This window comes from Leuciscus leuciscus (genome assembly GCF_965113295.1).
Source record: "Leuciscus leuciscus genome assembly, contig: HAP1_SCAFFOLD_100, whole genome shotgun sequence".
NCBI lineage: Eukaryota > Metazoa > Chordata > Actinopteri > Cypriniformes > Leuciscidae > Leuciscus > Leuciscus leuciscus.
The window spans coordinates 228,737-244,345 of record NW_028118529.1 but is presented as its reverse complement, the minus strand read 5'-3'; the positions used below and the strand labels follow the sequence as shown (position 1 = coordinate 244,345).

Here is a 15,609-nt window from a genome sequence, read left to right as displayed (position 1 = left end):
ATTCAAATAATTCATGAAAAAACAGTTCTACTTCTACTGTTTTCTACTAAGTTACAAGTGTTTGAAGTGATCAGACTTACAAAAATCAGTCACCAGTCTTGTATCTCCTGTGTGCAGTGACAGGCTTTGATGCTGAATATAACCTGCAGTGTTTCTCTATCAATCTCCTTTAAGTTTAGTGTGACTTTATCTCCATCCTGACTTATGAAAGATATGATTCTATCCTCTGTGAAGTGTCTCTTCACACTGGAGGAGGAGTCCCGCTCATCAGCGCTCACACTTTATTGATATATATGGAGAAAATAAAAATGCTGCTGTGTGATTTGTCAGTGATTGTGTTTGATGATTTCCTCTGTTGTGTCTAATAAGGGAACAGTGAGTGTCATTGGCAGCTGTGAGAGTCTCTCTCTCTTTAGGGGACTGACAGGAGCCAGTTTCTTCAGTGTGTGTGAGGGAGCAGAGGAGAAACAGAGGCAAACAAACAGTGTGACGAGCAGAAGAAGATGGAGGGATTTCTGACACTCGTTTTACTCTCCTCTATAGTCTCTATAACCACATCTGGTAAGTAAAAAAATAGGGAGTAATGAGGTGAAATTACACATGTTTAAATGAGCAGTTAATATGATATATATATATATATATATATATATATATTATAACACTAGAAACTGAATAGAGGCCTGTGTAATATCTAGAAAACAGATCTTATGACACTATCATTTATCTAATACTAATTAAATTTTAATAATACATTTTTACAGGCAACCAATTTAATTTGCCATAACAATTTTTTATTATTTTGAATATATCCTCAACTTTGCAATGTTCTACTAGCTAAATCTCTCTTTCATGTACAGATTTTGAGACTGTGAGGTTAGTTGGTGGTAACAGTCGCTGTTCTGGTAGAGTGGAGGTTCATCATGATGGTCAGTGGGGAACAGTGTGTCGTGATCGCTGGGATATGACTGATGCTGCAGTGGTGTGTAGAGAGATAGGATGTGGAGAGGCTCTAGAGGCTGTGCGTAATGCTTACTTTGGACAAGGATCAGGACAAATCTGGATGGATGATGTGGACTGTAGTGGATCAGAGTCAACACTGAAGAACTGTAGCTCAAGAGGATGGGGTGATCATGACTGTCGTCATCATGAAGATGCTGGAGTCAGATGCACAGGTGAGCGGCTCCATACATCACTCTGTTAATACATCACTGATCATGGTTCAACATGCACCAATACTCAACTTTTCTATATATCCTAATCATTTGTTAACAACATGTATTCATTACTTCAATGAGCTCACTGTATATGCCTTAAATTAATACATTGTTTAAATTAATACATATTAGCTAACTGTGTGATTTGTATTTCTGAAATACATAACTTGGACAGTCACTCACCTCTGATAACAGATCACTCTAAATTGTAATGTGGACTCATGCATTTTCTGTAAAGCTGCTATACAGCTTTATACAAAAGCGTTATACAAAATTTTTTTTAATGTTCATCCACAAATATTAAAACTACTTGCTGTAATTTGTTTTCAGAGCTTTTCATAAGCAATTTGTTGAATAATTAACATGTGTTATTGCCTAAAGAACAAATTAATTAATTAATTAATTAAAGGACAGTGACTTGCTGTTGTTTTATGTCTGTATAAACATGACATAACATATCCAATTAAAGTGTTCTTCTGTGCTGTGCACTCTCTCAATATAATCAGAAACCATAAACTACGGACGGTTTACAAGACTTGTTGATGGACCTCACCTGTGCTCTGGGAGGCTAGAGGTCCTTCGTGGGAACACCTGGTACACAGTGTGTGACGCTGCCTTTGACCAGCAGGATGCAGAGGTTGTGTGTAGAGAGCTGGACTGTGGGGCTCCTGTACAGGTGCTGGGAGAAGATGCTTTTGGAAAAGGAGACGCTCAGATGTGGACACAAGAGATTCAGTGCAGAGGAAATGAGTCTCACATATATTTCTGTCCAACATCATCTTCTCTCAAAAACAACTGTACCCATGAGAATGATATTGGACTGTTATGTTCTGGTAATGAAGCAGAAATATTTCAACTTATTGAGATAATCGCAAAGAAGCTTTTTTAAACATTTATTTGAATACTGTTTAAGTAAACTCTTTGTTGTTTGTCCAGGTTACACTGACCTCAGACTGGTCAATGGTCCTGACTTCTGTTCTGGTCGAGTTGAGCGTCAGTACTTCAGTAAATGGGGCACAGTGTGTGATGCATGCTGGGATATGAGAGCTGCCAGTGTCCTCTGTAGACAGCTGAATTGTGGGATTGCTGTATCTGTTGTGGGATCAGACTGGTTTGGAGAGGGAAGTGGTGAAATCTGGGCTGATGTGTTTGATTGTGACGGGAATGAAACAAAACTCTCAGAATGTTCCGTCTCTTCATGGAGTCGAGCTGAATGTTCTCATAGACGAGATGTTGGAGTCGTCTGCTCTAGTGAGTTTAGATTACTGACTTCATTGATTTCATGCTCCTGAAAGACTAACTAGTAGGCCTATAAATGCAATATTTCAGTTTTCTTTATGTTCATTTATTTTTTTATAAAATGTATTAATGTAAAGCATATTACCAAACTTGCAAATAAAACATGAGCTCTCCTCTCTAGATTCCTCTCTGGCTGTTCGTGACGGTCTGGTGCGGTTGTCTGGAGAGAGACAGTGTGAGGGGGAGCTGGAAGTTTCCATCCATCAGGTCTGGAGGAGAGTTCTGCTGGACTCCTGGAGTCTCACTGAATCCTCTGTGGTCTGCAGACAGCTGGGCTGTGGCTCTCTGCTGAACTTCTCCGGCTCCTCTTTATCCAGTCCTGAACACAGTCATGAGTGTGTGACGGGCTTCCAGTGCTCTGGGAGTGAAGCTCATCTGGGGAACTGCAGATCTCCACAAACTCTCAACTGCAGCTCCACACAACAGCTGTCAATCACCTGCCTTGGTGAGAACAACAACATCTGGGCAGATTCTTCAGTTGTTAGTGATCAATAATGTGTTTTTCTCTCTCTGAATATCAGGTCGCGGGTCCATCAGGCTGGTGGGTTCTGGGGGAGACTGTGCAGGGAGGCTGGAGGTTTTTCACAGCGGCTCATGGGGGACAGTGTGTGATGACTCCTGGGATATTAAAGATGCCCATGTGGTGTGCAGACAGCTGCAGTGTGGAGTGGCCCTCAGTAACCAGCAGGTACCAGCCTGGTTTGGTTCTGGTTCTGGACCCATATGGCTGGATGAGGTGGAGTGTGAGGGGAATGAGACGTCCCTGTGGAACTGCTCTTCTCCAGGCTGGGGGAAACATGACTGTCAACACAAGGAGGATGTAGGAGTCGTGTGCTCAGGTAACTTGTAACGAATAATTTAAATAATAACATTTCAATAACCTATCAATGTGACCGATAATATCCAGTACACTCACGTAATGCACATCAACAGCAGTGTTGGGAACTGAGAATATGTTCTTATTCTGAAAATATATATAAAATATTAGAACCAATAACTGTTCTTTCACATGCACTTTTCTATGTGCTCTGACAGAGTTTTCTGAAGTACTATAGTTATCGTTACCACAACACAACATTACTTCATGAAATGCATAGCGTGACTAATGTAGTCCGAATGAATGACTTTAATGAGTCGGTTCTCAGCACACAGCATAACTAGTGTAGTGATTCCTGAACAAATGGGTACATTTTGTTCAGTGAATCAAAAACATACAGTTTGCTAACTTTGAGACTGAAATATAGTCACTGACTGGATGCTCATACAACAAAATGTAGCTAAATATACATAGTGTGCATTTGGTCAGTAGCATTTATTCACATTTTTGTTTGTTTAAAGTGGTTGAGTATTACATTATACCCCCCCCCCCCCCCCCATTTTATATATATTTTATATAATATATATATAAAATATATATATTATATATTTCACATATAAAAAATATATTTATTATTTAAATGATCTTATCCTTTGGAAATGGATTTGCAAATATTTATACCTTAAAAGCACTGAAAAAAAACGTCAATTGATTTATTCGTCAAATTCTTTAATGGTTTGCATCCCAAATGAACAGACTCACATGAAAGTTGGCATTGATCTCTTCCTTTTCCATCTAGAGTTTAAAGAGATCAGGTTAACTGAGGGCTGTGAAGGGAATGTGGAGGTTTTCTACAATGGATCCTGGGGAAATGTGTGCTGGAACCAGATGAACAGAGACACAGCGAGTCTGATCTGTCAAGAGCTGAACTGTGGAAGATCTGGAAGTGAACCCAGTTATTTAGTGGGACTGAAGTCTCATAATTGGCTTGATTATTTTAAATGTCGACGTCATGATTCCACTCTATGGCAGTGTCCATCTTCACCCTGGGGACAGAATGACTGTGATAATGAAGTGGCCAAGATCACCTGCTCAGGTAAGAAGATATTTAACTGATTTAAGATAGTTTGACATGATCATGTTTGGTTAAATATTATTTATGTCTAATAATCAGTTCAGTGATGTTTTGAAATTTGAAAATTTCAGTGGAGGAAAATCGTGAGTCTCCTTTGAGTCGTCTGACATGTTCAAACTCTTCATCTCCTCACCAGAGACAGTGTTCAAGCAAGTTTATCATAAGCTTATATTTCTTTTTTTTCCTGATATTAATTTTTATTTGTGCACTGAATAATTTTTTATTTTACATTCATAATTAATGAATCTTTACTCCAGTTTCTGTGTGTTTTGTTGTATATGGTGTCCTGAAGCTGGTCAGTGATGTTGCTGTGTGTGTTTTAGATCATGTTCCTCTCAGACTGAGTGGAGGTTTGGGCCGGTGCTCTGGGAGGCTGGAGGTGTATCATAACGCTGTGTGGGGTTCAGTCTGTGCTGATCTGTGGGACATCAGCGATGCTCAGGTGGTCTGCAGGCAGCTGGGTTGTGGAGCAGCACTGAGGGCTGATGGGAATTCAGTCTTTGGTGCTGGTGAAGGTGTTGTGTGGCTGAACAGAGTCGAGTGCAGAGGGAATGAGATTCACCTGTGGGACTGTCCTCTCTCTCTGAAGAACCACACTGACTGCTCCCACAAAGAGCACGCTGGACTCACCTGTGCAAGTCAGAGCAAAACACTGACTGATAATAGTGATTTTCACATCATTTTAGTGCTGCTAACTGTGTATTTACATGATTTTGAATGTGTTTGTGTCTGTTTTGTCAGATTTGTCAGTGTCCACTACTCCTGCCACAACAACATCAGCTTCTCCTCCAGTTTCTCAGACAGTGCGCTCAACATCAGTCACTCCTCCACAAACTCCTCCAGTGTCTCTCTCTGTGGTTGTACTGGGAGTTTTGCTCTTACTGCTCTTAGTGCCACTGCTTATACTGATTCAGCAGAACAGAGTGATGAGGAGAGGTAGGAGAGATCCAGAGACTGTCATATTGTGTCTTATTCAGTGTGTGATCAGTCATGTGTTGTGAACTGACAGCAGGTTTGTCTGTCTACACTCACAGCTCTCTCTAAGAGGAGACACAGGACGACGACTGAGGCCGTTTATGAGGAGATTCATCACAGACAAAATCACTTCACTCAGAGAGGTGAGACATGAGCCGTGAAACTTATTTAATATGATTAATAAGAGAGTCTGTCAGACACTTGATGTTCATCTATTATTAGTCCTGTTAAACCTCCGGCTTTAAACCAGAGAATTCCTCACAGAAAACCACAGAGCTGCAGGTGCATGTTTATATGTGTGTGTGTGTGTGTGTGTGAGTGTGTGTGTGTGTGTGTGTGTGTGTGTGTGTGTGTGTGTGTGTGTGTGTGTGTGTGTGTGTGTGTCTCTTCCTGTGTGTATTTTGAGGGTAATAAGGAGGGGTTCATATTTTTCTAAGTCTAGGTGCAGGTGTGTGTGTTTGTCTCTTCCTGTGTGTATTTCTGGAAGGCAGTGAGGAATGGGTTCATGTGAGGATACATGTGTGTTTGCTAATAGGCCTAAAACAAAAAACATGGTATTTCTGCCTCTAATGCTTTTAAAATGTAAGTAATTAATATTTGTGTTGTGTTGTGAGTAACACAATGCTTTATGATCCAAATGAGAAATGAGGATTCAGTCTGTATGGAATGATGAACATGTTTCTGACTGTTCTGCTGTCCTTTAACAGGAAGTCTCGTCTCTGAAGAACTGCATTCTGGGTATGAAGATGCTGATGAGCTTCTCTCAGGTTAGAGAGCTGAAGTAGATTAAAATCAATAATTTGATTTACGAATGTAAAAAAATATATATGTATTTACACATTTTAACACTAATTCAACTGTTCACAATATTAAAACTTTTATCTTATTAGAAAAAGAGTTCAAGACTGCATATTATGATGATGTCACCAATGGCAGTGTCCTGAAAGGTCAGTCATCCTGCTGTGTCCCAATCAGAGGCTGTGTCCTCCGGAGGTCGCATCTGAAGACTGCATACGTCATTGAGGCGGTCTCATTTAAGAAAAATAACTGTTAGATTGCAAAGTAAGAACGGAATTTCAGTATTTTACACCTCATGAGGAATAACAGTCAATTTTTATTACGGTTACTTCTCTTAAATAAGACATCCTTGATGAGGTACAGCCGTCAAATGTGATGACCGGAGGACACAGCCTCTGAATTGGGACACAGCTAACATCCATTACCCAAAACCTGCAACTGTATATTTTACATTTATTTTGTTTCCCAAAATATTAAAAAAAATGCCCAAATTATACATGTTTTGATGCAGAAGAGATGATGAAGGAAATCACACCGGGATACTATGATGATGTCATCACTGATGGACTGAAACCAGATCGTGAGACAGGTGTCATTCGGTTATTCTATAATAGGAAGAAATATTTAAAATATATAAAAATCTGTATATATGTACATAATATATTGTCTTATGTTAAATTTACAGAATACACTCCTGAGAGCTATGATGATGTAATGACCAGTGGACAGAACTCTATCAAAAATGGTATTTACTTTTTATTGTTATTGGTGTATTTTCCATAATCCTTTTATAGTGATTTATTATATTATGGGTTAAATCGTACTCGGTTACTAACGTAACCTCGGTTCTCTCTAGAAGAGGGAACGAGTACTGCGTAAGATATCTTACGCTTGGGGAAAATCCTTTTTCCGCGAGATATTGAAGCCAAAAATTATCCTTAATTTTGTAATAATTCAAAACGCGTTGCGGCATCATGCAGACATAGGCGAGGCAGCTCGCATGCCTATTGGCTGCTCTGCGGCAACTGCAGCAGCCTATCGAGCGAGGCCTGGCGTGACGCCAGACCCAATGAGGGTGCTTCGCGCCCACTGCGTCACGTCCCGCCGAAACGGGCGTGGTCTAGGCCTATAAATACCGCTCGCAGGCAGCTATTATCTGGTTTTTCATCTTCGAAGCAACCAGAGCGTGCGCATGAGACCGACAGCAGCCTGGCCTGCAGGGCGGGAACCTCTAGGTTGTAAAACCTTATAAATGTAGACGGGGAGGCCCAGCCCGCCGCCGTACAAATATCTTGCAAGGCAATCCCACTCGACCAGGCCCACGAAGAGGCCATGCCTCTCGTGGAGTGCGCTCTGACACCCAACGGGCACTGCATGCCCTTGGAGGCGTATGCCAGCGCTATAGCATCAACTATCCATCTGGATAGGCTCTGTTTCGACGCAGCTAGTCCCTTAGAACGCCCGCTAAATGAAACAAAGAGCTGCTCTGTCTGTCTGAAAACAGACGAGCGAGACACATAAGCTCGTAATGCCCTGACTGGGCAAAGGAGGCCCGCGTCTCTTTCCTCATCAGGGACCGGTAGGGCTGACAGGGAGATAACCTGCGCCCTAAACGGTGTGTTGAGGGATTTCGGAACATAACCGTGCTTACGTTTGAGTATAACTTTTGAGTCATTAGGCCCAAATTCCATGCACGTCGCGCTCACAGAGAGCGCGTGTAAGTCCCCTATGCGCTTCACTGAAGCGAGAGCCAGCAGAAACACAGTCTTGAAAGACAGATGTTTCAGATCAACCGACTGTAAAGGCTCGAATGGTCCACCTTTCATGGCTTCCAGTACCGTAGAAAGGTCCCATACGGGGACTGAGGGAGGTCTGGGAGGATTCAGTCTCTTAGCCTCTCTAAGGAAGCGGATGACTAAATCGTTCCTTCCTATTGACTGATCAAGCGTTGTTCTTGAGAACGCTGCCATAGCCGCCACATAAACTTTGAGCGTGGAAGGGGTCCTGCCCTTATCCAACAGCTCTTGTAGGAAGGAAAGCACCTCCGTCACTCCACAGTCTGTGGGTGACACGCCACGGGCTGTGCACCAGCCCGAAAACACTGTTTCGAGGAGTAGAGCCGTCTCGTAGACGGAGCTCTAGCCTGCGTGATCGTGTTTAATACTCCCTTAGGGAGTTCAACATGTACCCGTTGATGGCCCAGACATGAAGGGACCACAATTCCGGGTGAGGATGCCAGATCGAGCCGTGGGCCTGAGAGAGGAGGTCTCTCCTCACTGGCACTGGCCACGGGGCAGTGCTCGCTAACTGCATCACAACTGGGAACCAAGGTTGGTTTTCCCAGAACGGTGCTACAAGCAATACTGAGCATCCTTCTTCCCTGATCCGCTCTATCACCTGAGGCAGGAGAGAGACAGGGGGAAAAAGTATAGAGCAGGCGGCGGGGCCATACATGAGCCAGCGCGTCCCTGCTCTCCGGACAGTGAGCGTTTTCTTGAGACACGAACAGGTCTGCTTCCGCTCTGCCGAATTTCTTCCACAGCAGTTGGACTGTCTGTGGGTATAGAGACCATTCGCCTGCCGGAACATTGTTCCTGGACAGTCTGTCTGGTCCTATATTTAGGAGCCCTGGCACGTGTGCTGCTCTGAGCGAGCGCAGGTTGCGCTGAGCCCATACCAGGAGGCGTTCTGCTAGCCTGTACAGGCTCCTGGACCTGAGGCCGCCCTGGCGATTTATGTAGGACACCACAGACATGTTGTCCGAGCGGACCAGGACGTGGCGTCCTTTTATTTGGGGACAAAAACGCGTCAGCGCGTTGTCTACTGCCAGCATTTCGAGGCAGTTTATGTGCAGGAGCTTCTCCCGTTCTGACCACTGGCCGAAGAACGGTCTGCCCTCGAGCAGCGCTCCCCATCCCGAGGTGGATGCGTCCGTGGACACCACTCTCACCCTCGAGGAAGTCCCCAGGCTTACACCTGATTGGTACCAGTCGTCCGCTCTCCAAGGTTTCAGAGCTGTGACGCACTTCTGATTGACCTTGAGGCGAAGCAGACCGGATGCCCATGCTTGGCGTGGGACTCGCGCTTTCAGCCAAAACTGCAGCGGGCGCATGCGGAGCAGGCCCAGCTGGAGCACTGACGATGCTGAGGCCATGAGACCCAGCATCTTCTGAAATTTCTTGAGCGGGACAGACGCGGCGCAGCGGAACGAGTTCGCTGTACGCTGAATGTCTACCGCGCGCTGTGGTGATAGTCGCGCTATCATGGACAGCGAGTCCAACTCTGTGCCCAGGAAAGATATCGTCTGACTGGGGGACAGAGAGCTCTTCGCCCAATTGACACTGAGACCCAAATTCTCGAGGTGATCGAGTAAAATTCTCGTGTGTTCTATGAGCACTGAGCGAGATTGCGCTAGAATCAGCCAATCGTCCAAATAGTTCAGTACTCGCACGCCCCTCATTCTGAGGGGTGCGAGCGCCGCATCCATGCACTTCGTAAATGTACGGGGTGCCAGGGATAAACCGAACGGCAGGACTGTGTACTGATATGCCTGGCCCTCGAAGGCGAATCTCAAATATCGCCTGTGACGTGACGCTATCTGTATTTGAAAATACGCGTCTTTCAGATCTATTGACACGAACCAGTCTCCTCGGCGAATCTGCACGAGGATTTGTCTGGTCGTGAGCATCCTGAACTGTCGCTTCACAAGCACTCTGTTCAGTTGCCTTAGATCGAGTATGGGTCTGAGACCCCCGTCTTTTTTCGGTACCAGGAAGTATCTGCTGTCTAGCCCTCCTTCGCTCTGAACTTGAGAGGCTCTATGGCCCCTTTGTTCAATAGTTTCGCCACTTCGGCTCGAAGTAAATGTGCTACTTCTGCTTTTACCGTGGTCTCGACGCGCGCCGTATAGCGGCGAGGGCGTCGGCGAAACTGTAGCGAATAGCCTCTTTTTATAATGTCCAGCACCCACTTCGAAACCCCGGGCAGCTTTGCCCATGCGTCTGCATGAATAGCTAGGGGTTGAATACGAAGCGCGCTCCGCTCGCTCAGCGATGGAGAAGCTACGGTGTGCTGTAACACAAGCGTCGCGCTCGTGACATTTGAGGCATGGGGCGCGCTGATAACAGGGGGCAGATTTCCCGCGCTCGACTCCTCTGCGGCGGTCAACCGCGAGGGGGAGGGCTGGGCGAGTCCCGTAGGAACTGTCATGTCTGTGTGTGGATGTGGGCGCGGGACAGCGGGCACATTTATCACACCGAAAGCATTGTTCGCTTGAGTGAAGCGAATGCACGCTGGTTTCGTTTTTACAGAAACCGTGAGACATGCATAACGTGGTGTTTGTGAGCACTGGGTAGTGGGCACATTTACCACGTTTGAAGCGCAACCGATCTGAGTCGATTTTATGTGCGCGGGCCCTGTGTGACAGGCTGTGCTTGTGTGTAGAGATGGGTACTGGGCAGTGGGCATTCTTACTACACATGAGACACCATCGGCCGTGGCCGGGACACCAGAAAATACACTCTTTTGGGGATTTATCTGGGTAGCCGTGAAAACGGCATTTGTGTGCAGGCAAGCGGGTGACAGAACCGGCTTGTTGGCTGCAGAAAACACTGGAACAGTCACATTTGCTGGAACTGGACGAGCGAATAACTTTGGCGTGAGTCCGGCCGCAGCGGGACTTGAACACCGTCGTTTTCCTAGGCGTGCTAGGACGACTTCGGGGCCTCGGGCTTTACCACAATCCTAGGTCGCGGGCCACGCATGGCGGGGCGGCGGCTGGATGAGCGGGAGCGTGGTCTCGCGCTTCGGGCCTGGCGGCGCTGCGAAGTGGCGGCAGTGGACGGTGGCTGGGGCTGTGAGCTCTGAGCAGACGGTTTCGCACGGCCTGCTGCAGAGCTGGAGCGCTTCGGGAGGAAGTGCTTCATAGCCTGTGACGCTTTCTGTACCTCTGCGAATCTCTCCGCAAAATCCTTGACGGAGGATCCAAAGAGGCCAGCGGGAGAAAGCGGGGTGTCGAGGAACGCGGTGCGCTCGGACTCGCCCATTTCTGAGAGCGTCAGCCACAGGTGTCTCTCGGTCACAGTGAGAGAGGCCATACTCCGTCCAATGGCCTGCGCTGCGGACTTAGTGGCACGGAGAGCGAGGTCCGTGGCGATTCTTAAGTCCGGCACGCAGATCGCGTCAGGTCCTTTCTCATCCAGCTTTCGGAGGAGATCGGCCTGGAAGATCTGTAACGTGGCCATGGTGTGCAGCGCTGACGCAGCTTGCCCGGCGGCGGAGAAAGCGCGGCGGAGCAGGCTTGACGTTGTGCGGCAAGCTTTAGAGCAGGGGTTCCCAAACTTTTTCGTTCTAGGACCCACCTAGACAAGTATAATCAATCTCAAGACCCACTTGCACTGGTGCTACCAACTTTCTCAGTTGGTCGCACCAGCATGATTTGGTCGCACTTTTTTTTTTTTTTGCTACATGCCATGGGATTAATCAATGCATGCTGATGGTCTTAATCTGCATTCCCTAGTGAAGGCTTGTCTGTGAAGGCACTGATGTAAAAAGACTGACAGTGACAAGCCTTCATGTTAGCAAAATATTTTAAACTTTTAACTCTTAAAAAAAACTTTTAAAAACATGTATGTTCTTTAATGTTTGATTATAATTTTACCGTCTTCACATAGGGATGGGAAATGATAAGATTTTATCAATAATAATAATGCCACTGACGATTCTGATTATCGATCCGATTCTTTAACGATTCTCTTATCGATTCTTGATAGCACTGTGTGGAAAAATGTAGTCATATGCTTTTCAAAAAAAAAACAAGGGGTTTTATTTATTTTAAAGCTTGAGTAAACAAACTGTACTTTTTATGTAATTTATGTAATAAATAGAACTTTATTGTAAAGTGTTACTGATTCAAACGTCTCCTGAGTTCACTGTTGGAAAGATCAGTTGTCCATTCATTAAAATCAAAGAAGTAATTAGTTTGAGAATTGGATGTGTCATGCGCGTTGTGTGATTATCCCAGCAGTTAGGACATAGACATCCAAGATTTGTGTCAACACAGAAAACATTTCATCACTGGATAGTTTTTTTCGTTTAATTAAAGTGTTGTTTTATGTCAGCTGAATGTCTGGGACGCTTTTCAGAGAAGATAAGGCAACAACTTATTTAGCACAATTCATACCCAGCGGTAATTGAGGAAGAAAAAAAAAAATCTCTGAATGCTCCACATGAAACTTTGGTCTTCCGACCTTTTACCACCGTGTCGATTTATTTTGATTAATATGTGCGAGGGAGAGAGAGCAAGACAGCGCTTAGTTTGGAGACGGCAAAGTCTTTTTTACACTTTCGCCTGGCTCCGAATAGAGAGAGAGAGCGCGCGCGCGCGACCGAGTACTCTCTTTGCTCGTTCTTTCAGTTAAACATGCACTGTGACTCTGTCACAAGCGCAGCAGTTCATCTACATTACTCAGCGATCAAATAACACTTTGGCGGGCGCTAAAACTCATAGTCGTTTGGTCATTAATCGGAGTGGTTTTGTTTCACTCATCGTAACGTAAATTTAGCTGCAGCTAAGTGCCTTTGTGCGACCCACCTTTTCTCACTGTGTGACCCACAAGTGGGTCGCGACCCACAGTTTGAAAACCACTGCTTTAGAGGGTAGGGCCGTCCAGCGGAGGGCGGACATAAGTGGGCCGCTATCGCCTCTTCGACAGGCGGCAGCGAAAGGTATCCCCTGTTCTTGGCATCGTCAACTGTAGAGAATGCCAAAGAAACAGCAGGACGCACTCTAGCTGAATAGACTTCCAAGACTTAGCGACTTCTTCGTGTAGCTCAGGAAGAAAGGGCGCTGGTTTGGACGCAGGCGAAGCGCGCTCCCCAGGCAGGAAAAAGCCATCCAGCTGGTTGTGAGCGGGCTGCTCGGGCGAAGACCCCTGTGCGAGTATCCGCATGAGCTCCGTCTCGATGGACGCTCTCTTGCCTGACGATGTGCGGGCAGGGGGCGCGAGATCCTCAGAGCCCGCCCAATCCTCACTGCCTGACGCCAGGATAGAGCAGGAATCACCCTCTCACAGCAGGGCTTCCTCGTCAGCGATGTCGACGGAAGCGGCGGCAGACAGCGGCCGCTGTCCGTCAGGAAGAGAAGCTGACGAAGCCGGTGAAGCAGGCGGGCGAACCGGCGAGCTTTGGCAGCTGGGGGAAGGTTCCGGGACCCGCTGGGCACGGTGCTTTTTACGGCGCGACACCGCGGCGGGCGGGGGAGCAGTCTCGGTGAAGAAAGCCAGGCGAGTCCTCAGAGTCGCCATGGTCATCAGCTCGCAGTGAGGGCAGCCGCCGTCAGCGAGCGCGAGAACTGCATGTTCCTCACCCAGGCAGGAAACGCAAACAACGTGGCGGTCCCCGTCACTGAGTGTGGCTCTGCACGAGCCGCAGGAAGGCATCTTGAAAAAGACGCTAGCTCTTTTAGAATGTGTGTCACGGCGGCGACACACACACACACACACACACACACACACACACACACACACACACACACACACACAGAGTACAGAGTAATCAAAGGATATAAGCGCCGGAAAGCGCAGCAGGAAGGCAAGGAAGGCGGTGCGACCATAATAGCTGCCTGCGAGCGGTATTTATAGGCCTAGACCACGCCCGTTTCGGCGGGACGTGACGCAGCGGGCACGAAGCACCCTCATTGGGTCTGGCGTCACGCCAAGCCTCGCTCGATAGGCTGCTGCAGTTGCCGCAGAGCAGCCAATAGGCGCGCGAGCTGCCTCGCCTATGTCTGCATGCTGCCGCAACGCGTTTTGCATTATTACAAAATTAAGGATAATTTTTGGCTTCAATATCTCGCGGAAAAAGGATTTTCCCCTAGCGTAAGATATCTTACGCAGTACGAGAGACCTCTCGTAAGAGAACCCATTACACTGTAAGATATAATGCAATGTTTGTTCTGTCTATATGTTCATGTGTAGTGGACACACCAGAGCATTATGATGATGTCATCATTAATGAACAGATCTTTCAAGAAGTAAAAGGTGAGTCACACAGAACTGCATTTCATTATCACCCTTCACCCACTAATATTGAACATTTCTACCATTAATGAATCATCACGACTTTATCAGGAGTAAATCTAATAATCTCAGACAGTCATGAGGTGAAAGAGATCAATAACATCATTAATGACACAAGCTGATTTACAAACTACAATGTGAGGTTTTTATTTCACATGTGAATCAGAGGGAGATCAGGAGGAGTATGATGATGTGAAGAACAGCAATGAAGATGAGAGGAACCTGTTGGGTAGGTTATTGTAACCTTTCTATAGCATATATTATTTTTTATTTTTTATGTTTCTCATTTAAACTACATCTTGATGTAAATATTACAATGAAAATGATCAGTTTGCTTTTGATTTTAAAAACAGACTATGATGATGTGGAGGAGGAGTCAAATAAAGAGGGAGGAGCCATATGACTCACTGACCACACCCACTGCCTCTTCATCAAATCATATTACAGTTCCTGGAGATATGGGGGTTTCTTAAACTGCTGTTAAAGATTCATGTTTTTGTTATCTGAAATATTTTTCTATAACAGGTTACATGTATTGCAACAAATTTTGTAGTATTTGTATTTTAATATTTGGCCTATTATTATTTTATTTTAATATCAATATTTTTCACCTAATAAACAAAAGATACAATTTATTCATTACATTTGTCACAATATATTTTAAAAAGCAGTTTGAGGAAATAAGAAAATGATGCAAAACACTATAAACATTTAAAGTTGTTGAAAAAACTGTTAGGGAGTTCAGCTGACAGCATTATCTACCTAACTATAATGATACAATGGATTTACCACTCAATAAATTATTATTAGGCATCACATTTTTCCATAAATTTACTGCCATAGTAATAGTATTTCTTGTGTGCTGTCAGCTTGAATTAACTTTATGTAACCTTTTATTTAAAAAAAAATATATACTTTAAAGACACAGTTATACAGATTATGTATAAAAAAATAAAATAAAAAAAACACTCACCTAAACTGCACATTTTATTGTGTGATGGTGCAGTTTTACTTTAAAATGCTTTAAACAAGTTGAAACAGTTTTTAAGTCAGTCTTTAAATGGTTAGTTCACCCTAAAATGAAAATTGTCATTTATGACTCACCCTCATGTCGTTCCAAGCCCGTAAGACCTCCGTTCATCTTCGGAACACAGTTTAAGATATTTTAGATTTAGTCCGAGAGCTTTCTGTCCCTCCATTCAAAATGTATGTACGGTATACTGTCCTTGTCCAGAAAGGCAATAAAGACATCATCAAAGTAGTCCATGTGACTACAGTGGCTCAATCTTAAGT

General features: G+C 45.0%; 2 protein-coding genes across 2 annotated transcripts in view; both read left to right on the top strand.

Moving 5' to 3' along the window:
• LOC309493551 (uncharacterized protein) overlaps positions 1–15,609 on the top strand; it is a 117,428-nt gene that overhangs the window by 62,259 nt on the left and 39,560 nt on the right. Inside the window, exons 39-46 of the mRNA XM_082191128.1 lie at positions 370–375; positions 458–561; positions 858–1,172; positions 1,721–2,047; positions 2,151–2,465; positions 2,635–2,958; positions 3,035–3,352; positions 4,130–4,426. Coding sequence (XP_082047254.1) covers positions 370–375; positions 458–561; positions 858–1,172; positions 1,721–2,047; positions 2,151–2,465; positions 2,635–2,958; positions 3,035–3,352; positions 4,130–4,426 — 2,006 coding nt within the window. The remainder of the gene's footprint in view (positions 1–369; positions 376–457; positions 562–857; positions 1,173–1,720; positions 2,048–2,150; positions 2,466–2,634; positions 2,959–3,034; positions 3,353–4,129; positions 4,427–15,609) is intronic.
• LOC309493545 (uncharacterized protein) lies at positions 4,716–14,951 on the top strand (the record flags this gene model as incomplete). The annotated part of the gene is made up of 10 exons (XM_082191121.1): positions 4,716–5,103; positions 5,207–5,401; positions 5,500–5,583; positions 6,148–6,207; positions 6,331–6,387; positions 6,750–6,827; positions 6,924–6,983; positions 14,215–14,277; positions 14,483–14,545; positions 14,670–14,951. Coding segments are annotated over 10 exons (1,098 nt in total), but the record flags the coding sequence as incomplete, so codon positions are not given.